The sequence below is a fragment of the Salmo trutta genome, chromosome 4, assembly GCF_901001165.1.
Source record: "Salmo trutta chromosome 4, fSalTru1.1, whole genome shotgun sequence".
In the NCBI taxonomy this organism is placed as follows: Eukaryota; Metazoa; Chordata; class Actinopteri; order Salmoniformes; family Salmonidae; genus Salmo; species Salmo trutta.
The window spans coordinates 39,418,511-39,444,112 of NC_042960.1; the positions used below are offsets into that span (position 1 = coordinate 39,418,511).

Sequence of the window (25,602 nt, forward strand, 5' to 3'; positions counted from 1 at the left end):
CAGCCAACGAGAGAGTACAGGTCGCAATGGTGGGTACTATATGGGGCTTTGGTGACAAAACGGATGGCACTGGAGGTTATTTTGTAAATGACATCGCCGAAGTCGAGGATCGGTAGGATGGTCAGTTTTACAAGGGTATGTTTGGCAGCATGAGTGAAGGATGCTTTGTTGCGAAATAGGAAGCCAATTCTAGATTTAACTTTGGATTTGAGATGTTTGATGTGAGTCTGGAAGGAGAGTTTACAGTCTAACCAGACACCTAGGTATTTGTAGTTGTCCAACTATTCTAAGTCAGAACCGTCCAGAGTAGTGATGCTGGACAGGCGGGCAGGTGCAGGCAGCGATCGGTTGAAGAGCATGCATTTAGTTTTACTTGTATTTAGGAGCAATTGGAGGCCACGGAAGGAGAGTTGTATGGCATTGAAGCTCGTCTGGAGGGTTGTTAACACAGTCTCCAAAGAAGGGCCAGAAGTATACAGAATGGTGTCGTCTGCGTAGAGGTGGATCAGAGACTCACCAGCAGCAAGAGCGACATCATTGATATATACAGAGAAAAGAGTTGGCCCAAGAATTGAACCCTGTGGCATCCCCATAGAGACTGCCAGAGGTCTGGACAACAGGCCCTCCGATTTGACACTGGACTCTACCAGAGAAGTAGTTGGTGAACCAGGCGAGGCAATCATTTGAGAAACCAAGGCTATTGAGCCTGCCGATGAGGATGTGGTGATTGACAGAGTCGAAAGCTTTGGCCAGGTCAATGAATATGGCAGCACAGTATTGTTTCTTATCGATGGCGGTTACGATATCGTTTAGGACGTTGAGCGTGGCTGAGGTGCACCCATGACCAGCTCTGAAACCAGATTGCATAGCGGAGAAGGTGCGGTGGGATTCGAAATGGTCGGTAATCTGTTTGTTGACTTGGCTTTCGAAGACCTTAGAAAGGCAGGGTAGGATAGATATAGGTCTGTAGCAATTTGGGTCAAGAGTGTCCCCTCCTTTGAAGACATGAGGGGAAACAGAGGGTTAAATACACAACATGTAATTAATGGGATTGGAAACAGGTGTGTAGGAAAACAAGACAAGACCAATGGAAAATGAGAACTGATCAATGATGGCTAGAAGGCCGATGACGTCGACCGCCGAACACCACCCGAGCAAGGAGGGGCATCGACTTCGGAAGAAGTCGTGACAAGGGAGTTTTTTTAGGATAAAAATAAATGGAATAGAGCTAAGCACAGGCAAAATCCTAAAGGAAAACCTGGTTCAGTCTGCTTTCCAACAGACACTTGGAGACAAATTCACCTTTCAGTAGAACAATAACCTAGAACACAAGGCCAAATATACACTGGAGTTGCTTACCAAGATGACATTGAATGTTCCTGAGTGGCCTAGTTACAGTTTTGACGTAAATCGGCTTGAAAATCTATGGCAAAAACAGAAAATGGTTGTCTTGCAATGATCAACAGCCAATTTGACAGACCTTCAGAATTTTGAAAAGAATAATGGGAAAATATTGTACAATCCAGGTGTGCAACGCTCTTACCCAGAGACTCACAGCTTTAATCACTGCCAAAAGTGATTCTAACATGTATTGACTCAGGGTGTGAATACTTATGTAAATTAGGTATTTCAGTTTCAATCAATTTGCAAAGATTTCTAAAAACATGTTTTCTCACTTTGTCATTTTGGTATTGTTTATAAATGGGTGAGAGAAAAAAAATCTATATATATCCATTTCCTGGAGTCAAATTACCAAATCGCTCTCTAGTGGTGGGATGTTCAAATATTTTTCATTGTTTCAAAATTAGTAAACATTATTTATAAAAAACCTGCCGAAATTCCGGTGTTTCTATGTCAAATGGTTTTGTTTTATTTCAGTCTTCTGTAATGGTTATAAAGTGTAATATTGGGATGCAAACTCAAAATTGAATACATTTCATCTCTATATCTGACATGGTACAGGTGTCTTCTTTTTTTAAGCCCATAACCATATGTGTGTGAGGTGTATACTTTTGTTTCAAAATAGATTTGTTAAAGACTACCAAGCAACACTCTGTGATACCCTGATTTAGCACGCTGCAGTAAAAGGTTAATCCATTTTAAATTCAGGCTGTATCGCAACAAAATGTGGAATAAGTCAAGGGGTATGAATACTTTCTGAAGGCTCTGTGTGTGATCTAGTAATATTGAAATTAATATTATATTTTATTTTATGGCATGTTTGATCTGTATCCCAGGTAACGTGATGTCCTCATGACACTCACTATGTTCCCTGTTGGTCCCTTACCGGGACTATATAGTGCATCATGTGTAGAGAGAGGGCCCTGGCCCCTTGAAGGTCTGCTGGGGTTTTGACCCCTAACCTCACTGGTCACTCCAGTAACACAGGCATGTTGAAGTGTTTCTACATGTCCAGCCTCTCTGTCTGTTCTCCTCCAACAGCTCTGTCAGGTTACAGAGCGTTCCCACCACTAAGGGGCACACTATGATCACTAATGCTTGAACCCCTTATTCAGAGGAGTTGAATTACAAGCCTAGATGAACAATGGCCCATAGCAATAAGCAACCATTATAGAAAGCACCTTATAATAAGTGATTCATTACTATTTTTGATTTGTCATTGCAGTCTATCATTTTAAGACAGGTATTTGTCTGACAACAGTGAAGGCAGTCCTTACAAGACGATCCATTTTGTTTCATCTCAATATTTCAGAGAAAACTGATTGAAACTTCCTTGTGTTCCATACTAAATTAAACTCTTTCTAAGATGTTAACTGTATACAATGTTTTACTTATGACTGAAATAGATACATCTACAGTATGTTGAATGCACATAATATTTACAGGTACATTTAGTGATTTTTCAATGATTTGTATTTCCATTCTGTAGCAATAATATAATCCACAAAATGATGTGACCACAAAATGTAATCCAAACGTAACCACATGCTAGACCACAGACAAGAAGGCCCAGTTGGAAAATACATGTTTGTAAATGCTTGGGAAGATTCCAGGATCGATACGACCAAGGCCGCAAGAATATTCTATTGATGTAGAAGCTATTCACTCATTGAGCGCCAATTAACCAAAAATGTAAATCCTCTGTCTGTATTGATTGAAAGGATGAAGGCAGAAGTTTGCCACTACATTAGTAACAAGGCAGCTGGACTGTTCTGTGATATCTATCAAGGTTGTGGTCCTCCTCATTAAATTGACCATTTATTCTTTAGTTTGATGTGATATTTTAGAGATTTGAGTGTAGGGGTACACAGGTTAGCTACAATTATGCTGATGCTAAGGTTTATATGGGTACACTGAATGAAGGATGCCATTCTAAGCCTACCGTTATACCTATGGGTAGTTTCATCGTGATTAACCTTCCTTTCTCTCCTCTCAACCATCTCAGGGAGACAAATCCTCGTCCAATCAGCTCCTTCTGGACACGTTCTTTTCATCTATATTTATAAATGACCTTCAAAAGGATTGATCAGGGACTTTATTTCATATTATGTTTTTGAAGGATTTTTTGCCCTTTTTAGGGCAGTGCAAATGCTCCCTTAAACTAAGTCCTATTCTGATTTGAGTATTCACTTCTTAAGACATCCACACAGTCAGCTGCCCAAACTAATGCTGCTGTACTAAACTGCTGGAAACCTCATTATTCTGAATGCAGGGAGGTTCTATTATACATTCTAATAAAATTGCATTGAAGGACTGTTATCTGGTAAATGACAGCATCCTACTCAGATCTTTGGACTACATGTGTGATAGTATGAAGATAGGAGTAAAAATATGTTTTTTTTCTCCATTGGTACAGTTATTCTTTATCGCTTATATAGAATGAAGTACACAGTACCTTGCTTACTCACAGTTCAGTCTTCTAGTGTTTCATAGTGTGTGGAGTCTCTGCCGGTGAAGTGTTGTGTCCAGTCCACCGGTGTGTACAGGACAGGAAGGCTGCATCAGGGCCATCTGTTGGTCTCTGTTGGTATTGGAAGAGGTCCACATACATGTGATCAGGTTACAGTAATATACCTCTCATGATACAAATCTGACTAGTACGCCCATGTGAGTATAACAATCATTGATTAATGTTAGTTAATACCAGTACTCAGTTATCTGATAACTTGAGGTAATTGACAATTTTGTAAATTTTATTACTTTATTACTTATAGCTTGCTCTATTGAAGTAAAGATGCATAGATATAAAAAGACATACAGTATGTAAACAGAAACTGATGAAGGGAGCACGTCTTACATGTTCAACTGGTTGATATTAATGATTGATAGTAATAAACTGAATCGTTAGAGAGGAAAATATTTTGAACAAGCTATAAGTTACAGTTTCGAAGACTCACTCATGTTTGACTTTGATAGTGATTTAATAGTAATAAACTAATAAGCTGAATCGTCAGAGATGAACATATTTTGAGGGCTTCAAGATCAGGTGTGCATTGTGTGTCAACCTAATGTTGTTGATGAAAACACTGCCTGGGGAACAGCAGAGTGGGAGTCTTTGAAAAGTCAACTTGAAATGAATCCCGCTGCATCGGTTAATAAAAGAGAAAGTTAGTGAGAAGAAAATAACAAACAAACGTATGAAATAAATAAAAGGAATGGAAGATCAAATCATTTTTCACAAAATCCTTATTCTGTGGATCGTATTTTTTTCTGCACGTGTACACACTGATGCGATCACTCTTACAGCAGCATAATAATACATGAAGTTATATCGTCATATCATGTATTAGCAATAGATGCCATAAGCCCCTGTATATAATTCATTCATCTACATTCAAAAGCACAGATTACTGGTGTAAGAAGACCACGTACAGTGATATTTAGTACAGTTGTAACGTTGCCACATCCCGTACTATAAAAGATAAGATCTCAGAACAATGGGGGATCATTCACTCTTAAAAAAAGGAACATTTGTGAACCTCTTTGATTTGATCTGATTTGTTTTGATCTGGAGAGGAGAGGGGAGTTAAAAAGAAAAATCTCCTTAAACCCCCCCCCCCCCCCCTCCCCCAGGCCTGACAGGCTGTGTTGAATAATACACATGCTCAGGAGGTGGATGTGGGGAGTGTGTCTGTGTCGAACCCTCGCCTGTGATCAGTGGCTAAGGGTTAGACCATAGACGCCAGCCCACCCCACCTCTCCACGGTGTACCTCCATTGATAAGATTATATTAATTGGTATGAATAGAGAGGGCTTTCTTCTACTCTCCTCCACCTCTCCTTGTATACATTTACCATTATACTCATTAGCTTCCCCAGTGCGGTGCCTCCCAGCCAGCTTCCCTTCTCCTCCACATCCCCCTGGGGTCTCCTGGGAGGCAATTTGCATCTCTCCATGGAGCCTCTCTGGGGTTATTGAGGAAATATTAGCCTCTTTTCTTCCCCGGCCGACCCTTTGATTTATTTGGAGGCTGGGCTGATGGAGTGGCAGTCCCATGTTAATGACTGGTCCTGGTGTAGGACCCCTGGTGCAAGGCCACTCCTTGATCCACGCAGGAAAGGTGCAATTGACAACCATGACTGAATATTCATGTTACGTTTGTGTGTTTGTCTCTCGGTGTGTGTGTGTGTGTGAGGTGGGGGGGGGGGGTGGTATGTGTGTGTTAGGGGGGAGGTGTAGGTGTGTGTCTGTGTGTTTCAATATGTGTGTATGCACAGCTTAGATAGGTGGACCTTGAGAAATGACAAGAGGGAATCCCAGTGCTGTCAGGGTCAGTGCGTTCAAGTTGCTCAGTGTCTCTGACCACCCATTTGGTTTGATTAGACAGGTTTCTGTTTGCTTACTTGTATCCCTGGCTATATCTAGGTGTATTTAATTACGTTATTGCTTGCTTTGGAATGGGAAAGCTATATCCCTTCCTTCTAGCCAGTGGTACAGTTCAGGCCCAGTTGTTATTAATGTTGTTAGACGTTGCAGAGAATTTGCGTATTGGTTATGGGCCTAGCTAGGACTAAGAACCACATCCCCACTTCTGGTCAGCCATATAGTTTAGCTCAGCTGCAACACAGTAGCCATGTAGCAACACTCTAATGCCCTGCTAGATTGCACATTATTTAGCTGGAGAACACACACATTGCTGGAAGTATTTTAAAACGGCAGAATATATATCGGAAAACACACATATTTAAAAGTCGAAAGTACTTTAAATCAGGACAATGTTCTGTTTAATTGATAATGATAAATCAATTGAGTTTGGGTTGCTTTGTACTGTAGCTAGCTAGTGAGAGGTCCTTGGTATACCCTGTTCTGCCTGATCCATGCTTGCCATGTACTCTGTACGACTTACGGAGCCAGATATCCATATTATGTTTTTAAAGAAAGGTAATGAGAGGTGTTTCATCCTGATGTGTGCGACGCTTGACATTTCTCCAGATTTAAGCGTACTGATGTCTGCTCACTCGGCAGAGAGAGGGGAGCCTGTCCTCCGTTTGGAGAGAAGTTTGACACTGACTTCTCTTTCATGTGATTGGTCACGTGTCTGACTAAAGCAAAGCAGCAGCGACAAAGTTTGATTGGCCTATATTTTGGGGGGATTCCATCTCATCCAAAAGTGACGGGGTGCAATCTGAGCATGTCCAATCATGATCATAGCAACTGCTTGTATCATGCATATACCCCCAAAGTATTTATATATAGTAAGCTCTAGAGGCTATGGTAATCATCACATTTAATAAAAGCCAACATCCATACTACTAATAAAAAATACAAAAATAGCATAGCTACCAATGCAATCTCTACATCTAGGTGTACATCACATATTCAAAACAGGTGAATGAACAGCTCATACATATTGTCATGAAGGGGGCAACAAACCCAGTAGTAAATGGAAATGTGCAATTTTCAACAGGCATGAACAGCACTGCACAGCTTGCCAGAACCAGCCAAGGTGATGAGTCTGGCGGCAATGCTTTGGTTAGTGAGTCCTTTTCTCTCAGTATTGGGTGGATTGGTGTGCATGTATCTAAACAGAGCAGATATGATGTTTATGAGGCCATCTGTCTGCTGTAGTGTTCGCTGTAGTGTTCGCTCTAGTGTTCGCCGTGGTTGCATCCCGAATGGCACCCTATTCCCTATATAGCGCACTACTTTTGACCTGCACTCTGGTCAAAAGCAGTGCACTATGTAGGGAATAGGGTGCCATTTGGGACATACACAGAAACAACTCCTCTGTGGCCACTGGCCCTGGCCGCCTCCTCAACGTGAGAGAGAGAACTCATTAAAACCGTCACATGAGAAACCTCAGACCTCTTTTTTTCCCCTTCTCCTTTCTCCTTAAAAAGGAGAGAAGTTTAAAACTAACAAAGCCCAGGGAAATCCCCATCAGACATCCCTCCCTTAATCCATTTAATTTTGAAAGGTATTGTTTAAAGCTTCAAAGTTTATATCGTTTAATCCCCCCTCTAACACTACGGGCAGCAAATGAGGCCGTGTCAGCGGTTTGAACAGATATAATCTCCTCCACACAACAGAAAATCTCCTGCTAGACAAGGTTGCATAGGTTCCCTGTGAACTCAAGCGTTTGATGTTGCTACCTGCTATTGAACATGACTTCTGTCTTAACCCAACTGTCACTCGCTCCCTCTCCTCTTTTATCACTCCCAATGTTCTCTCTACACCTTTTTTTTCATCAGTAAATCTACTCATCACAGCCGTTTCATTTATTCTCGTCTGTTTTTTGGATAGTGGGCATGGGAAGGTTTGGGGTGAGGGGTGAGAGGGTTGTGTGTTTTTTTTTAGTCATGCTTCTTAGTCTTAACTCGTTGAGAGGATACTTGTCCACTCGGTTTGGACTGATAGGACTTTTATTATTTTGGTAAGTGAAATTAGGAGCTTGCTCTCAGAGCATGTATCTGCCTAGTCGAATTTGAGTACATTGCTACAACTTTACGTCACTATTGCCGTTGTTGTGTGTGTAATCAGTGTTTCTTTCTAGCTGTTTTTGTTATTTTTTATACAATGGGTGGGTCTAATCCTAAATGCTGATTGGTTAAAACCGCATTTCAGCCGGTGTCTATTCAACAAGTTACCACCGGCTAAATCTATGATGTTAAAATGTCTATTTACTCTGTTCCATCTGACTGCTCAATCCACTGTCTCATCAACCCAGCCAGGCACTTTATAAACTTGATCTCCACTATAAAAAGCATCTAGACATTATCTCACATTTCTTTTAGATTAATATTTCGTTTTCAACAGCGGAGCTCTGTATAAACCTTGCTGTCTGTCTCTCAGATATTTGCAATATTGTTTCAATATTCAAATTCAATCTCCAGCTGTCCCATAGTAATGAACGTGTCGGGAGTCGGGACAAGAGAGAGAGAGGCAGGCAGCGTTTCTCAGCCAGTTGAAATCATGAATCAGCTGGTATCATTTTTATGGATATATATACTAAAAAATGTCAATTGAAAAAAGGTAAAATTAAATTAAATGCAGCAAGTTTGCGGTCTTTCCAGCTTCAGTTTGAAGTGATTGTGTTAGCTGTGTTGTTGGCTAGCTCATCTCTGAACAACAGTGTCCTATGCCAGGCAAAATCGCGCCTCATTAGCGCATTGTTATGGATGTATCCAAATAAATGGCACTAGAAAACAGCCAAAACAAATGCAAATGCTGCTACTTTATTCTGGTTGTAGTTCAAATCACATTTTCAAATCAAATTTGATTTGTCATATGCGCCGAATACAGCAGGTGTAGACCTTACCGTGAAATGCTTACTTAAAAGCCCTTAACCAACAATGCAGTATATAGTCCAGGTGGCCATTTGATTAATTGTTCAGTAGTCTTATGGCATAAGGGTAGAAGCTGTTTAGGAGCCTTTTGGACCTAGACTTAGCACTCCGGTACCGCTTGCCGTGCGGTAGCAGAGAGAACCGTCTATGACTTGGGTGACTCGAGTCTTTGATCATTTTTTAGGCCTTCCTCTGACACCGCCTAGTATGTACAGTACCAGTCAAAAGTTTGGACACACCTACTCATTCAAAGGTTTTTCTTTATTTTTACTATTTTCTACATTGTAGAATAATAGTGAAGACATCAAAACTATGAAATAATACATGGAATCATGTAGTAACCAAAACAGTATTAGACAAATCAAAATATATTTTATATTTGAGATTCTTCAAAGTTGCCACCCTTTGCCTTGATGACAGCTTTGCACACTCTTGGCATTCTCTCAACCAGCTTCATGAGGTAGTCATCTTGAATGCAATTCAATTAACAGGTGTGCCTTGCTAAAAGTTAATTTGTGGAATTTCTTTCCTTCTGTCATGAATGTTTGTAGAGAAGGACCAAGGCGCAGCGTGAATATCATTCCACATCTTTATTAATATGTGAAACTATGCAAGACATACTATAAACAAAACAACAAACCGTGACGACAGAGGTGCAACATGCACTAACTCAAAATAAGATCCCACAAACAACAGGTGGGAAAAACTGCCTAAATATGATCCCCAATCAGAGACAACGATAGACAGCTGCCTCTGATTGGGAACCATATCAGGCCAACATAGAAATATAACATCTAGATTACCCACCCTAGTCACACCCTGACCTAACCAAAAATAGAGAATTAAAAGCTCCTAAGGTCTGGGCGTGACACCTTCTTAATGTATTTGAGACAATCAGTTGGGTTGTGACAAGGTAGGGGTGGTATACAGAAGATAGCCCTATTTGGTAAAAGACCAAGTCCATATTATGGCAAGAACAGTTCAAATAAGTAAAGAGAAACGACAGTCCATCATTACTTTAAGACATGAAGTTCAGGCAATCCGGAAAATGTCTAGAACTTTGAAAGTTTCTTCAAGTGCAGTTGCAAAAACCATCCAGCGCTATGATGAAACTGGCTCTCATGAGGATCGCCACAGGAAAGGAAGACCCAGAGTTACTTCTGCTTTGGAGGATAAGTTCATTAGAGTTACCAGCCTCAGAAATTGCAGCCCAAATAAATGCTTTACAGAGTTCAAGTAACAGACACATCTCAAAATCAACTGTTCAGAGGAGACTGCATGAATCAGGCCTTCATGGTCGAAATTGCTGCAAAGAAACCACTACTAAAGGACACCAATAATAAGAAGAGACTTGCTTGGGCCAAGAAACACGAGCAATGGACATTAGACGGGTGGAAATCAGTCCTTTGATCTGATGAGTCCAAATTTGACATTTTTTGTTCCAACTGCTGTATCTTTGTGAGACGCAGAGGAAGTGAACGGATGAGCGGTTCCCACTAAGAAGCATGGATTAAGAGTCGCGATTAGGAGTGGTTCCCACTGTGAATCATGGAGGAGGAGGTGTGATGGTGTGGGGGCGCTTTGCTGGTGACATTGTCTGTGATTTATTTAGAATTCAAGGCACACTTAACCTGCATGGCTACCACAGCATTCTGTAGCAATACACCATCCCTTCTGGTTTGCGCTTAGTGGGACTATCATTTGTTTTTTAACAGGACAATGACCCAACACACCTTAAGGCTGTGTAAGGGCTATTTGACCATGAAGGAGAGTGATGAAGTGCTGCATCAGATAACCTGGCCTCCATAATCACCCGACCTCAACCCAATTGAGATGGTTTGGGATGAGTTAGACTGCAGAAAAGTCTGCAGTCTAAAAATCTGCAGTCTGTTGGAAAAGCATTCCAGGTGAAGCTGGTTCAGAGAATGCCAAGAGTGAGCAAAGCTGTCATCAAGGCAAAGGGTGGCTACTTTGAAGAATCTAAACTATATTTTGATTTGTTTAACACTTTTTTGGTTACTACATGATTCCATATTTGTTATTTCATTGTTTTGATGTCTTCAGCATTATTCTACAATGTAGAAAATAGTACAAATAAAGAACCCTTGAATGAGTAGGAGTGTCCAAACTTTTGACTGGTACTGTACGTCCTGGATGGCAGGAAGCTGGGCTGTACGCACTACCCTCTGTAGCGTACGTCCCAGTACATCCCTTGCTTGCTAGTTGGCTAGCTAGCAAGCAAGGGATAAGAACGTTGCCAACCAGTATGGCAATGGAACATTCAGAACGAACGACTGGGTCGCGTCTCAAGCAACCGAACCGATAGAACGAACGACCAGCTGGCTTGCGTAGCAACCCTGGATTTGTGTCGGGACTATATCCTGTGGAAGATTGAAATAGTATGAATAATTTCATCAAAATAACATTTATAATGATAATAGGTCAATTGCTATTTGAATATGTTGGTAACCCGTTGTATAAAAGTGATAATGCCCTTGAAGCCGGTGTTTGTAGGGTATTCAGACCCGTTGACTTTTTCCACATTATGTTACATTACAGCCTTATTCTAAACTGCATAAAAATACCCCCCCCCCCCCACCCCCATTTAATCTATACACAATACCCCATAATGACAAAGCAATTTACATACGTTTTCAGACCCTTTGCTATGAGACTCGAAATTGAGCTCGGGTGCATCCTGTTTCCATTGATCATCCTTCAGATGTTTCTACAACTTGATTGGAGTCCACCTGTAGTAAATTCAATTGATTGGACATGATTTGGAAAGGCACACACCTGTCTATATAAGGTCCCACAGTTGACAGTGCATGTCAGAGCAAAAACCAAGCCATGAGGTCGAAGGAATTGTCCGTAGAGCTCCGAGGCAGGATTGTGTCTAGGCACAGATCTGGGGACGGGGACCAAAACATTTCTGCAGCATTAAAGGTCCCCAAGAACAAAGTGGCCTCCATCATTCTTAAATGGAAGAAGTTTGGAACCATCAAGCCTTTTACTGGAGCTGGCCGCCCAACCAAACTGAGCAATCTGGGGAGAAGAGCCTTGGTCAGGGAGGTGACCAAGAACCCGATGATAACTCTGACAGAGCTCCAGAGTTCCTCTGTGGAGATGGGACAGCCTTCCAGAAGGACACCCATCTCTGCAGCACTCCACCAATCAGGCCTTTATGGTAGAGTGGCCAGACGGAAACCACTCCTCAGTAAAAGGCACATGACAACCCACTTGGAGTATGCCAAAAGGTAACTAAAGCACTCTCAGACCATGAGAAACAAGATTCTCTGGTCTGATGAAACCAAGATTGAACCCTTTGGCCTGAATGCCAAATGTCAAGACTGAAAGAAACCTGGCACCACCCCTACGGTGAAGCAAGCATGGTGGTGGCAGCATAATGCTGTGGGGATGTTTTTCAGCGGCAGTGACTGGGAGACTCGGCTTGTTCAAGGGAAAGATGAACAGAACAAAGTACAGAGAGATCCTTGATGAAAACCTGGTCCAGAGCGCTCAGGACTTTCCAACAGGACAACGATCCTAAGCACACAGCCAAGACAATGCAGCAGTGGCTTCGGGAGAAGTCTCTTAATATCCTTGCGTGACCCAGCCAGAGCCCGGACTTGAACCCAATCGAACATCTCTAGAAAGACCTGAAAATAGCTGTGCTGCGATGCTCCCCATCCAACCTGACAGAGCTTGAGAGGATCTGCAGAGAATAATTGGAGAAACTCCCCAAATACAGGTGTGCCAAGCTTGTATCGCCTTACCCAAGAAGACTCAAGGTTGTAATCGCTGCCAAAGGTGCTTCAACAAAGTACTGAGTAAAGTGTCTGAATACTTATGTAAATACAATATTTCAGTTTTTAATTTTTCATACGTTTGCAAAAATGTATAAAAACCTGTTTTTTGCCTTTCGTTATGGGGTATTGTGTGTAGGTTGATGAGGGGAAAAAATAAACAATTTAATCCATTTTAGAATAAGCCTGTAACGTACATTTTTGGGGAAAAAGTCAAGGGCTCTGAATACTTTCCGAATGGACTTCGTCTCGGGCCTAACAACACCCGTGACAATATATCCTCAAAACACAATCTTAAAGTGCAGTATCACTTAATTCATACATTCTTCTGAATCTTTGACTACTGCTTCCAAATAATAAACACCAGAACTCATTTTAGATCATAGGCCTTTCAGTTATTAATAGATCATTTTTTATCTATAACGGTGGTTGCGTCCCAAATGACTTGCTTTTTACTAAATAGTATAGGGCTCTGATCAAAACTAGTGCGCAATATAGGGAATAGGGTGCCATTTGGCATGTAGCCAGTGACTCATGCATATCTTCTAATTAGAACCATTTGAGTCAAATACATATATATGTCTTGTTCCTCTAGCAGTGGATGGCATTGTTTGGTTATCTGTAAACACATTATCACGATTCAGGCCGACAGAACCGAGTGTGTCTGTTTAGGATACAGGCATACATAATCACACACGGAATCAGGATACAGGCGTACATAATCACACCCCAAAAGAGAGAGTGGATGCCATTATGATGGAAATGACCTTTTGGTGACAAGCTATCTGGATAATAAATATTCACTTAATCAAGCCAAATGTCATGGATGAAACTGCCCACTTTATTCTCTTTGTGAATGCAAGCACCATTGAATGTATTGTCAACTAACCATGTGAGCTCTAAATTTACAGTAGTTACTGAATAGCTCTTTAGAATAGCTGTAGTTGTCCGAACCTTAGCACACACACACACACACACACACACACACACACACACACAACTGCTGCTAGCAGACTATTATTATTATTGCGAAACACTGCCCCTTAATCCCCACTTCCCCAAAATCAGTGTAAATACTGGACTATAAATTGTGCCTTCCTGTATTATATTTATGCTGAAAAGTTTATTCTATTTTACTGAGCCATTTACTTTATTTTTGTATTCTTATCTTTTCTTATTTACTATTGTTGTTGCATTGATGAGAAGGAACCTGCAAGTAAGCATTTCTCTGGACTGTGTAAAGTATACCATGTGTATCCTGTACATAGGACTAATAAAACTTGAAACTAGTGAATTATTACCATAGACTATGAAGGTTATAGGCTACACTAAACGTTTTGGGCCTTTCTCTGGTGTCTCTGTATGGGTCTGTGTGGGTAAAGGTGCAACCTGTGGTATTAACTATTGATTTTTGAAGTATATAACTTCTAAATGCCTCAAAAGCCTACCCCATTCTTTGCCAAAATATAAGGTGTTCTGGTGTATCGTGGTCTGTGTGGTACAGTAGACTTTAGACTACTCTCCAGAATATGAACTGAACCAAGCCTTTCCTCCTCGCTGTGGAATTGTGGCTCAGTTGGTAGAGCATGGTGTTTGCAACGCCAGGGTTGTGGGTTCGATTCCCACGGGGGACCAGTACGGAGAAGAAAAAAAAATGTATGAAATGTATGCATTCACTACTGTAAGTCGCTCTGGATAAGAGCGTCTGCTAAATGACTAAAATGTAAAAAAATGAACAACACTATGCTCTCCTCTCCTTAGGACTGTGTCAGGCTGAATCTCTGCCTGTTTGTTTTGAGCCGTGGGCTTTGATACTCTTCTCACACTTGAGAGGCGGCTTCATAAATTCCCATTGTGTCAAGTAAATCAATAGTTCCCATTAGCTGAGGAAGTTGTCGAGCTGCTGCAGCACTTGCGGGGCAGCGGCCCCGCCTGGTTTAGTTGTGTGTTTTCTCTCCTGGTGAAGGCGGAGGCATAGACATACTGCATGGGGATGGGTGGCTGTCTGTTGATCCATCCAGACAGCTCCAGCGGTTGAACTGGTTTGGGTGACTGGTCCCAGTTGGGAAGAGGGAATTCCCTTAGACACCCTAAACTCAAAGCCTTTAACACTGATTCTCTGCTGATGTTAAGCCTTGCTCTTTCTTTGTTTAATTATGTTTTCAGGCTGTTCACGTGAGATTTTAGCCATTTCAGGGACACATTGTGATTCATGTGTCTATGAATGGAACGACAGAAATATGTTTTCTTTCGTTTTGACACAAAATTGAAATAAAAATGTTTCATCACTGTAATAAATGTAATATACACTGAATATTCAAAACATTAAGAACACCTGCTCTTTCCATGACATAGCTTTCACCTGGTCAGTCTACGATCCCGTATTAATGTCACTCCACTTCAATCAGTGTCAATGAAGGGGAGGAGACTGGTTAAAGAAGGATTTTTAAGCCTTGAGAGAATTGAGACATGGATTGTGTATGTGTGCCATTCAGAGGGGGAATGGGCAAGACAACATTTTTAAGTTCCTTTGAACGGGGTATGGTAGTAGGTGCCAGGCGCACTGGTTTGTGTCAAGAACTGAAACGCTGGTGTTTTTTTTTACGCTCAACAGTTTAAAGAGTTTCCTGTGTGTTATCAAGAATGGTCCACCACCCAAAGGACATCCAGTCAATGGGAGGCATTGGAGTCAACATGGGCCAGCATCCCTGTGGAATGCTTTTGACACCTTGCAGAGTACATGCCCCAACGAATTGAGGCTGTTCCAAGGGCAAAAGGGGGGGGGGGGGGATTTAGGAAGGTGTTCTTAATGTTTTGTTCACTCTTTTGTACACTTGTCACAGGTTTTGGTGTAAGGTCAAGAGTAAGATGCTTCAAGTTCTAAAGTTTGAACTGCTTTTCTACGATGCTTTTAAAGACATTGGGTCGCTGAGACAAGCTGATTATAAAATATGTCAGAAAGGTTTGTGTATCTTCAGGGAATACAGAAAAATTATGATAATATGCAATTATCGCCTCACTGTTTTTCCTGCAGTAACCTCAAGATGAGGTGCTATAGGAGTGTTACTGCCAGTGCTGATACACCCAGAACCAAAAGGATTCAAAGAAAGAAAAATCCCAGTGACATATTATACATATCCGGGATTTTTTTTTTTAACGCATTCAGTAGAATTTGGCTGAACACAAAGGTTTTATTTAAGAATGTTCTAGAACATAATGATGACTGAACATTCTCCCATATACAGTAAGATGTCCTGGGGAAAGATGTAGAGCTGGATTAATAGAAACACATCTCATAGAAAAGATAGAGATCGATCTACGCATACGGCTTAAATGTACTTAAGCCTATAATCATTGTAAATAGCTTCTGGCAATGCAAAGTCAGCCCTTTTTCACATGAACTAAATGAAGTAAATAAAAGCAAATAAATGTTTGAAAATGGCATTGCTGTTGAACCCTAGCAGCTTGCTTGTGGTTGTTATATTTGGAACAGAAAGAGGGAGAGTCATACCGTATGCTAGTACCAGGGGTCAAAGTAGATGTAATTTCTTCCCGGTTGGTGACCTCTTATGTATGCACGCGCTTAATCGAAGAATTACATATAGAATCCATAATAATTCAATAGGATCTCTGTGGGCCTAGTTGTAAAGATGTGTCATTTAACTTTTAAAATGTATGACCTATTTTATCCTCTCTAGGTTTCTTCCTAGGTTCTGGCCTTTCTAGGGAGTTTTTCCTATCCACCGTGCTTCTACACCTGCATTGCTTGCTGTTTGGGGTTTTAGGCTGGGTTTCTGTACAGCACTTTGTGACATCAGCTGATGTAAGAAGGGCTTTATAAATACATTTGATTGATTGATAGTGGCGTAAACACAACCAGTCATGATGTTTTCATCGGATTGTCAACAATCAATTCAAAGGGCTCCTTTACTAGGCTACCCGCGCACGTCATCCACTCACAACGTAAAGCGATGAATGGAAAGAGGCCTCCGTTACACAAAACACCACAAAGTCCAATGGCATTTAGGCAATAGTCGTTAGTCCAGAATGTATGCTTCCACTGCTGTCCACGCACAGCTCAGTGTCGGCCATTCATCTGTACCTTGGCAAAATGTGGGTGTTCTCTTTGAACCACATCGCATTTTGGTGTGCAGGCTATACCACCCGTTTTCAAGTCCATTCGCTCATTTTTCATGCCTCTGACATGTGATAGCCTAATGATAAATAATGGTGTAATAGCCAACAGTTTTCTTGATATTTTGTTTTCATTATTGTGATAGGCTCATTATATACCGGTACGGCATACCCCCACTATTTTTTTTGCTGGGACCCCTTTACCGGACCGTACAGCCTTACTTTCACCCCTGGCTAGTACTGCTGCTAATGAGCCTCTAAATGTAAAGCTGTAATCATATTCTGATGGCTTTGCCACCCTGCTGTTCAAGGGGGGTAGCAGTGACGTTAGCTTTAAATGCAGAGCATCTTTTCTGCCTCACCCTCCCTGCTAACCCAAGCCCCTACAGTAACACTACAGCAGATGGAGGGAATATGGTGCTCGGAAGGTTTTACCTCAGAGGTGGTAACAGTGAAGCCACTCATTAACACTGAATTTACCACTTCGTTAGCGACGTAGCTTCCTGTAGAGAGCAGCCAACACTGGATCATGTCAAATCCACTGAGCATACATTGTGGACTACACTACGGTTTATTCCAAATGGCACCCTATTCCTTATAGTGCACTACTTTTGACCAGAGCCCCTATGGGTCCTGGTCAAAACTAGTGCACTAAATAGGGAATAGGGTGCCATTTGGGATGAAGCCTATGTCTATCAGCTAGGGCTACAACAACCCTGCCTGGACACTTCACATTGTACCAAGCTGTAAAATACATCACCTCGTCTCTTAGTCTCACAGCTTGACTATTACAAGGCTAGGAAGAGTGTTAAATGTTAGAAGATTTTATTCATGTATTTTCACTCTTTTAAGTGACTTGTTTAAACAGTTGAGTCTCTATTACATTCAGCAATCTGTCCTGACGACTATTGATTTCTGTTTATATGTTTGTGTTTTTATAGCTGTGTGTGTGTTTTTATATCTGTGTGTGTGTGTGCGTGCGTGCACGTGTTTGTGTGTGTGTTCATGCGTGTGTTTGTGTGAGACAGACTGATTGTGTAGCCCGACGCATGCCAATTTGTCAGGATTGGAGCAACAACAGCGTCGTGCTGGGACTCGTGTTGGCACCATCACAGAGTGCTAAGACTGAGTATGATCTCATTGGAAGTCTACTTTGTTCCCATGGAAATTGGTCAATTTTAGCAGGCGTCTGGGAGCTTTCGGGGGAGGAACAGGAAGGTTGTATCCCAGAGGTGTGCTCTGGTAATTAAGAGCCCTCACCGGGGTATCTGGGGCTAACAGCAGGGTTTGTTGTGAAGAGAAGTGGCGGACGAGGGTGTGAGGAAAATCATAATGCAGCACCAGAGAGGAGCGCTGAAGTAATGCAGATAAAACTCTCATTGTGTGGAACAGTTGGGGAGAAAGTAGGCAGAGCTGAAACTTAACACTGTGAATAAAATAGTAATTGTTTGGATTTGTTATTCAACATAGTATTAGCCTGCATTTGATTTTAAAACAATATACAATGTAGTGATATGATAATTGTTGTGGGTTGGGCTGTACATATTTCAATTTGCCACATTTTAATAATGCATTTTTCACCGCCTTTAGCTCTCAAAACATGACATAAATTATTGAGCATGTTTAAAGCTGATTTGGTTATTTTTCTCTGTTTCTCTCTTCTCAGAACATACTGGTGAGATGGCTGATATAAAGCCAAATGCACAAGAGAACAAAGAAGGAGATGTGGTGGAACCAGTGTGTGACAGCTCCGGTGCCACTCAGGAGCCATTACAGCGTCACACGTCTTCCCTGAAGAACAATGCTGCAGGTCTGTCAGAGCAGCTGTCTTCTGACGGACTCCCAACCCCTTTAAATGGAGCACAGCCCAGTTCATTTGTACCCAACAGTGTCCCTGCTGTTCCCCACGCAGCCCAAGCAGCCCATTCACTGCCTTCAGGAGCACTTGTTAATGGACCTGGTTCACACCCTGCCTCAGAGGAGAGCTGTGGCCTGAACAAAAACAGCACAATGTCCAACAATGTCCTGGTGGAAGCCCAAGACGCCCAACTACGACAATCTGGGAGGGACACAAGCCCTCAGGTGTTACCACCACCCAGTGAGCTTCAATCAGACGCCCTGAAGAACCCAGCAGGGCTCGTTCTGAAAACACTAGCCACCACGCAGCCAGGGGCCAACAACACGTCACCATCAGACTCTGAGGCTAGTGAGGCTGAACTGCCCTACCAGGCCCCTGACACCACCTTGTCAGGCCACAGTCCACAGTCACACCAAACGCCAATTAACCAAATATGGACGGCCAAGGGAGTCAAGGCTAGAGCTAGATCTATATGGGACTTAAACACCACAGAGTCCTCTGAGAGCTCGTCGGACGGTTTTGACGGAACTGATGCACTACGCTGGGATTCACAGAAAGAGCTCATACGGGCGTTGTGGAAGAATCGCACAGTTGACAGCAGCTTAGAGACAAACGCTGCAGGAGTGGGAGTGATGTCTCAGCTTACCAACCAAAGACAGAGGAAGCGTAAAATACACCTGGTGGGTACGGCAGGCTCTCCTGAAAAAGTTTACAACTGCAGCACAAATCACACCTACAAAAAGTGGCATATTGAAGAGGAGGAGGATGATGAGGATTTTGACATCTCCAACATAAATGAAGATGATTCCTCCTGTAAAAAGGCTGATGTACAATCTTCTGTGAATTCATGTCAAGAGCATCCCAGTGACAGCCCTGTAATCATCAAGAAGCTGATTGTAAGAGCAGATTGCCACGAGGACAATCACTCCATCTCCCTCTTTAGTAGAAAGCCCAAACAGCTTAAGACAGAGCAATCCGAACAAGAACCATCATTCTTCCCATGCACAATGTGCAATGTTAATTTCAAGGAGAAAAGGCATTTGCATAGACATATGATGTATCATTTAGATGGGCAAAATCACCAGGTACACCACCACGAGAAAGTTCCCCGGCCTTTTATATGCAGGGAGTGTGGGCGTTCGTTCCGCGATCGCAGCTCCCTCCTCAAGCACATGATTATCCACCAGGAGAGACGGGAGAAACTCATGGAGGAGATACAGGGACTCAACAAACTCCGAGACGAAGGCAGGAACGCCAAGCTCCAGTGCCCGCATTGTGTGTTCGGGACCAATTGCCCCAAGACGTTCGTCCAGCACGCCAAGACACATAACAAGGATAAACGTTATTACCTCTGCGCGGAGTGCAACCACGTGGCATTGACGGAACGGGAGCTTGAAGCACACCTGTACGCGATGCACTGTGACACACTGAAGTCCAAGTACAAGGACCTGATCAAAGATGAGGAGTCAGCGTTTCTTACAGATAACAATGATGAATCCAGTCATGTTCTGTTTCAATGTAAAGTGTGCCCTTTCAGCACCCAGAATGAAGATGGCCTTAAAAGGCATTGTGAGCTGATACACCAACAGTCTGATTCTGATGATGAATGTGAAAATCCGCCATTTGAAAAAGCACTTAACCATCCAGATCAATATAGCCTAGCTGACCCGTCCAAAAAAACAGCAGATTTAAAACTACTGCAGCTAAAGCCAAAGTTCTGTATTAAAAAGCCTGCTTTCTGGAAAAGAGCGGATTTTCGCTTTTGGTCCGGTAGTGTAGCTGACTTTTACATGAGAGACACAGCAGACACACAGAAGTCTTACAAAGGTCTAACCTCCTCTCGGTTCAAGTGCAGCATTGTCAGCTCAGCAAACAAGCTGTCACCATCCCTGTGGACGAGTGACAAGCCAAGCAAATTATCTCCTAAACCAACAGAGAAAATAGACGTGACAACAGGTCTCCCTTATGTTGAGGAAGACAATCAACTATACGACAATGTGATTTCAGGAATCTCCGAAAGGACAAAATATCCCTCAAATGTTGATGCGTTGCTTACATCCAAGATGGTTAAACCAGGCCAGATGCTGTATCATAGCTACAACTCTGACAAGAGTCAGGGAGATAGCAACGACTTGACCGGCAGGAAGTCAGAGGAACAAGCTGTTACCCAAAAGACTCCATCCAAAAGAAAAATGTCCACTCCCTTCCACAACAGTGTGGACAAGGTGGTTGATAATGTTTTGCCAAAACTGAACCCAAAGTTAAAAGAGACTACAACTCCTGAGGACACAGAGGGAGACGATGATTATGAGGACACGTATGACTTTAGCGCTTACACCAGCGAGGCTACAGCCAACTTTCTGGATAGTAGTGAGAACGAGAGGAACCCCTACGCCCGTAGCTACTTCATACGCAGACAGAGGGGTTCTTCTATCAAAGAGAATCCTGCACCTGCTGCTGACGTCGGCCGTTTTGAAAAGAACGGCGTTCAGGTTGACCACCATTTTAATAAGACTGACGACAAGGACGGGGAGTATGACAGTGATGACATACAGAAGCTTATCATCAAAGAGGAGTGTATAGAAAGCTCAGTGTGCGACGATTCTCCAGAGTCACCCACCACCACCGGCACACACAACCAGAGTCTCTCCTATGACTATGACTTCTCCCCTTCTTTTGGAACAGAAAGGAAGTCCTGCCCCTACTGTCCTGCTGGGTTTGAGTCTGGGGTGGGCTTATCCAATCACGTGCGAGGGCACCTGTACAGGTTGGGGCTGAGTTATGACGCTCGCCATGTGGTGTCACCTGAGCGTGTAGCCTTTCAGGACCGACAGCCACGCATACGCAGGAAGGTCCCCTCTGTGGTGCGGAGGATCAAAAAAGGTGAGCAACGTATTTATATTCAATAACTTATTGTTTTCTGCACTATTGCATTGTAATAGGGTTAAAGTAATCTGTTATTACACAGTAACTATACTTATTACAGTTTTTTTCCCAGTCAAGTGTGTCATGTTATTTTTCTATAGATAGTGTATAATATTCAAAGTTACCCCAAAGTTAGCTAGTAATTTACCTAGATCGCTCTGGATGAGAGCGATAAGAGCAATACATGTAAATGTAGATAGTTAAAACTTAACCTTTTTTATAATCTCCATGTTGCAGCTGAGAAGCCGGAGTCTCAGGCGGAGCACACCTGTCCCCTGTGCTGGGGCTGGTTCGACACCAAGACAGGCCTCTCCAACCACGTGAGGGGCCACCTGAAGCGAATAGGGAAGACCAGCACCAGCACCAGTAAGAGTCCAGTGTGTATCCTCAATGAGCTGCTAAAGGACGAGCAGGAACACCAGAACATCCTCCAGATTCTCAACAGGTACTGTATACATTTCCTCGGAAAAGTTACTGTTCACACCTTTAAGGGATGTAATACAATGTTCTGTCCTATATCATGTATACAGTGCCTTCAGAAAGTATTCATACCCCTTGACTTATTCCACATTTTTGTTGTGCCTGAATCCAAAATGTATTAAATATATTTTTTTCTAACCATCTACACACAATAACCCATAATGGCAAAGTGAATGTGTTTTTAGAAATGTTTGCTAATTTATTGAAAATGAACTATAGACATATCTAATTTACATAAGTATTCACACCCCTGAGTCAGTACTTTGTAGAATCATCTTTGGCAGTGATTACAGCTGTGAGTCTTTATGGTAAGTCTCCACACCTGGATTGTGCATTATTCTTTTCAAAATTCTTCAAGCTCAAATTGGTTGTTGATCATTGCTAGACATCCATTTTCAGGTCTTGCCATAGATTTTCAAGCAGATTTAAGTCAAAACTGTAACTCAGCCACTCGGGAACATTCACTGTTTTCTTGATAAGCAACTCAAGTGTAGATTTGCCCTGAAAGGTACATTAATCTCCCAGTGTCTGGTGGAAAGCAGACTGAACCAGGTTTTTCTCTACGATTTTGCCTGTGCTTAGCTCCATTCCAGTACTTTTTATCCTGGAAAAACTCCCCAGTCCTTAACGATTACAAGCATACCCATAACATGATGCAGCCACCACTGTGCTTGAAAAAAATGTGATGTGTTGTGTTGGATTTGCCCCAAACATAACGCTTTGTGTTCAGGACATAAAGTTAATTTCTTTGCCAAATTGTAGTTTCTTTAGTGCCTTATTGCAAACAGGATGTCTGTACAGGCTTCCTTCTTTTCACTCTGTGAATTAGGCTACTATTGTGGAGTAATTACAATGTTGTTGATCCATCCTCACGTTTCTCCTATCGCAGCTATTAAACTCTGTTTTGTAACTGTTTTAAAGTCACCATTAGCCTCATGGTGAAATCCCTGAGCGGTTTCATTCCTCTCCGGCAACTGAGTTAGGAAGGACGCCTTTATCTTTGTAGTGACTGGGTGTATTGATACACCATCCAAATTGTAATTAATAACATCACAATGCTCAAAGGGATATTCAATTTGCCATCGACCAATAGGTGCCCTTCTTTGCGGGGCATTGGGAACCTCCCTGGACTTTGTGGTTGAATCTGTGTTTGAAATTGACTGCTCGATTGGGGGACCTTACAGATAATCAAGGGGTTGAATGCTTATTAACTCAAGACATTTCAGCTTTTAATTTTGGATGGATTTCTAAAATGTTCTTCAAGCTAAATTCCACTTTGACATTATGGGGTATTGTGTGTAAATCAGTGACACAAAATTAGTATAATTTGTATATTTACTACATGGCCAAGCACACAACCATGCAATCTCCATAGACAAACACTGATAGTACAATGGCCAGTACTGAAGAGCTCAGTGACTTTCAACGTGGCACTGTCATAGGTTGCCACCTTTCCAACAAGTCAGTTCGTCAAATTTCTGCCCTGCTAGAGCTGCCTTGGTCAACTGTAAGTGTGGTTATTGTGAAGTGGAAACGTCTAGGAGCAACAACGACTCAGCCACAGAGTGGTAGGCTACACAAGCTCACAGAATGGAACCGCCAGATGCTGAAGCGCATAGCACGTACAAATCGCCTGTCCTCGGTTGCAACACTCCCTACCGAGTTCCAAACTGCCTCTTGAAGCAACTTCAGCACAAGAACTGCTCGTCGGGAGTTTCATGAAATGGGTTTCCATGGCCGAGCAGCCGCACACAAGCCTAAGATCACCATGCACAATGCCGAGCATTGGCTAGAGTGGTGTAAAGCTCGCTGCCATTGGACTGAGGAGCAGTAGAAACGCGTTATCTAGAGTGATGAATCATGCTTCACCATCTGGCAGTCCAACAGACTAATCTGGATTTGGCGGATGCCAGCAGAACGCCACCTGCCCCAATGCATAGTGCCTGCCCCAATGCATAGTGCCAACTGTAAAGTTTGGTGTAGGAGTAATAATGGTCTGGGTGCTGTTTTTCATGGTTTGGCCTAGGCCCATTAGTTCCAGTGAAGGGAAATCTTAATGCTACAGCATACACTGACATTCCAGACAATTCTGTGCTTCCAACGTTGTGGCAATAATTTGGGGAAGGCCCTTTCCTGTTTCAACATGACAATGCCCCCGTCCACAAAGCGAGGTCCACACAGAAATAGTTTGTCGAGATCGGTGTGTAAGAACTTGACTGGTCTGCTCAGGTTCCTGACCTCAACCCCATCGAACACCTTTGGGATGAATTGGAACGCTGACTGCGAACCAGGCATAAACGCACAACATCAGAGCCCGACCTCACTAATACTCTTGTGGCTGAATGGAAGCAAGTCCCCACAGCAATGTTCCAACATCTAGTGGAAAGCCTTCCCAGAATAGTGGAGGCTATTGTAGCAGCAAAAGGTGTGTCTTCCGCATTTATTAATGCCCAAGATTTTGGAATGAGATGTTCGATGAGTAGGTGTCCACATACTTTTGGTCATGTAGTTTGTATATTATATATACACAGTGCCTTCGGAAAGTATTCGGACCTCTTGACTTTTTCCACATTTTGTTACGTTACAGCCTTATTCTAAAATATATTAAATTAAAAGAAAATCCTCAGAAATCTACACCCAATACCCCATAATGACGAAGTGAAAACAGGTATTTAGATATTTTTACTAATTTATTAAAAACAAATACCTTATTTACGTAAGTATTCAGGCCCTTTGCTATGAGACTCGAAATTGACCTCAGGTGCATCCTGTTTCCATGGATCATCCTTGAGATGTTTCTACAACTTGATTGGAGTCCACCTGTAGTAAATTCAATTGATTGGACATGATTTGGAAAGGCACACACCTGTCTATATAAGGTCCCACAGTTGACAGTGCATGTCAGAGCAAAAACCAAGCCGTGAGGTTGAAGGAATTGTCCGTAGAGCTTCGAGACAGGATTGTGTCTAGGCACAGTTTTGGGGAAGGGGACCAAAACATTTCTGCAGCATTGAAGGTCCCCAAGAACACAGTGGTCTCCAACATTCTTAAATGGAAGAAGTTTGGAACCACCAAGACTCTTCCTAGAGCTCGACGCCCAACCAAACTGAGCAATCGGGGGAGAAGGGCCTTGGTCAGGAAGGTGACCAAGAACCTGATGGTCATTCTGACAGAGCTTCAGAGTTCCTCTGTGGAGATGGGAGAAACTTCCAAATGGTCAACCATCTCTGCAGCACTCCACTAATCAGGCCTTTATTGTAGAGTGGCCAAATGGAAGTCACTCCTCAGTAAAAGGCGCATGGCAGGCCGCTTGGAGTTTGCCAAAAGGCACTTAAAGGACTCTTAGACCATGAGAAACAAGATTCTTTAAGAATGTGAAATGTCAGAATAATAGTAGAGAGAATGATTTATTTCAGCTTTTATTTCTTTCATCACATTCCCAGTGGGTCACATTCCCATACAGTCAATTTGTATCTGGTAGCATTGCCTTTAAATTGTTTAACTTCGGTCAAACGTTTCGGGTAGCCTTCCTCAAGCTTCCCACAATTAGTTGGGTGAATTTTAGCCCATTCCTCCTGACAGAGCTGATGTAACTGAGTCAGGTTTGAAGGCCTCCTTGATCGCACACACTTTTTCAGTTCTGCCCACACTT

At 42.4% G+C, this 25,602-nt stretch overlaps 1 protein-coding gene across 3 annotated transcripts in view; it reads left to right on the plus strand.

Moving 5' to 3' along the window:
• LOC115192340 (zinc finger protein 644) overlaps positions 1 to 25,602 on the plus strand; it is a 46,484-nt gene that overhangs the window by 12,168 nt on the left and 8,714 nt on the right. For all 3 annotated transcript variants that reach the window (XM_029750726.1, XM_029750724.1, XM_029750725.1), the window contains 2 exons: positions 18,354 to 21,428; positions 21,708 to 21,915. In XM_029750726.1, the coding sequence (XP_029606586.1) occupies positions 18,368 to 21,428; positions 21,708 to 21,915 (3,269 nt within the window). In that variant the 5' untranslated portion in view covers positions 18,354 to 18,367. The remainder of the gene's footprint in view (positions 1 to 18,353; positions 21,429 to 21,707; positions 21,916 to 25,602) is intronic.